The 1,109-nt window shown below is 55.5% G+C and overlaps 1 protein-coding gene across 2 annotated transcripts in view; it reads left to right on the forward strand.

Annotated features, from left to right (window-relative positions):
• Positions 1 to 1,109, forward strand: part of HERPUD2 (HERPUD family member 2) — a 60,836-nt gene that overhangs the window by 4,255 nt on the left and 55,472 nt on the right. The window contains exon 2 of one of the 2 annotated variants that reach the window (XM_011973045.1): positions 154 to 597. In XM_011973045.1, the coding sequence (XP_011828435.1) occupies positions 451 to 597 (147 nt within the window). In that variant the 5' untranslated portion in view covers positions 154 to 450. Of the gene's footprint in view, positions 598 to 1,109 lie in introns of both variants that reach the window. The other variant, XM_011973039.1, reaches the window with a different exon arrangement.

The following is a 1,109-nucleotide window of genomic DNA, read 5'->3' on the forward strand; positions in this document are numbered from 1 at the left end:
CGCCCTGAGCGGCCCAGCCCCTTCCCCAACCCGCACCGCGGGGCCGTGGTGTAGGGGCCTTGTTGCGTTTCAGCTTGGGGGTCGCGGTGGGGCGGGGCAGTGACACCTGGCCGGCCGTCGTGCCCTCATCCCTCCCACCCTTCCTTCTTATAGCTTCCTCTCTCCTCGCGACTGCCTTCACAATCTGGAGCCTGGCGGAGCCCGGACCTGGCGGGGAGAGGTGCATCCACGGCCCAGCACCCAGACCCCACCGTGGCCGTCGCCACCACCTCAGTCCATCTTTGGTACCGGCAATGGCCTTCGCATCGCCCAGTGCACTTGTAACTGACTTGGACACGGAATATTAAGAACTCACTTCTGGCCGCATCCCAGTCGCGCCGGCGGTGACCACCTCGGCTCTTTTGGGGTTAACTGCTGCTCCTCTTGACTTTGTCTGACTTTGGGGGCACCATGGACCAAAGTGGGATGGAGATTCCTGTGACCCTCATCATTAAAGCACCGAATCAGAAATACAGTGACCAGACTATTAGCTGCTTCTTGAACTGGACCGTGGGGAAACTAAAAACGCATCTATCTAACGTTTACCCTAGCAAACCAGTAAGTGTGTAAAAGCTGGGGGCAGCTGCTCTGACCAGCAGCTTTTCGTGCCGTGTACCCTCCTTTTTCCTGCTCCTCCCCTCCAGTCTTGAATCAAATAGGTCTCTTTTGGTAGACCGCGAGATATTTTGAGTTCTGAGGTTGTGTCTCCTGAGTATTCGAACCATCATTAATATTTTCCTGATGAGATTCAGTTAATTAGTAAGAGAAAGCAGAAATGTCAAGGGACTTAAGAATTGGCAGGCAAGGCCGGGCGCGGTGGCTCACGCCTGTAATGCCAGCACTTTGGGAGGCCGAGGCTGGCGGATCACGAGGTCAGGATCACGAGACCAGACTTACCAACATGGTGAAACCCCATCTATACTAAAAATTAAAAAGTTAGCCGGGTGTGGTGGCTTGCACCTGTCATCCCAGCTTTTCAGGAGGCTGAGGCAGGAGAATCGCTTGAACCCGGGAGGCAGAGGTTGCAGTGAGCCAAGATCGGGCCACTGCACTCCAGCCTGAGTGACAGA

The sequence above is a fragment of the Mandrillus leucophaeus genome, unplaced genomic scaffold (assembly GCF_000951045.1).
Source record: "Mandrillus leucophaeus isolate KB7577 unplaced genomic scaffold, Mleu.le_1.0 Scaffold100, whole genome shotgun sequence".
NCBI classification, from domain to species: Eukaryota; Metazoa; Chordata; class Mammalia; order Primates; family Cercopithecidae; genus Mandrillus; species Mandrillus leucophaeus.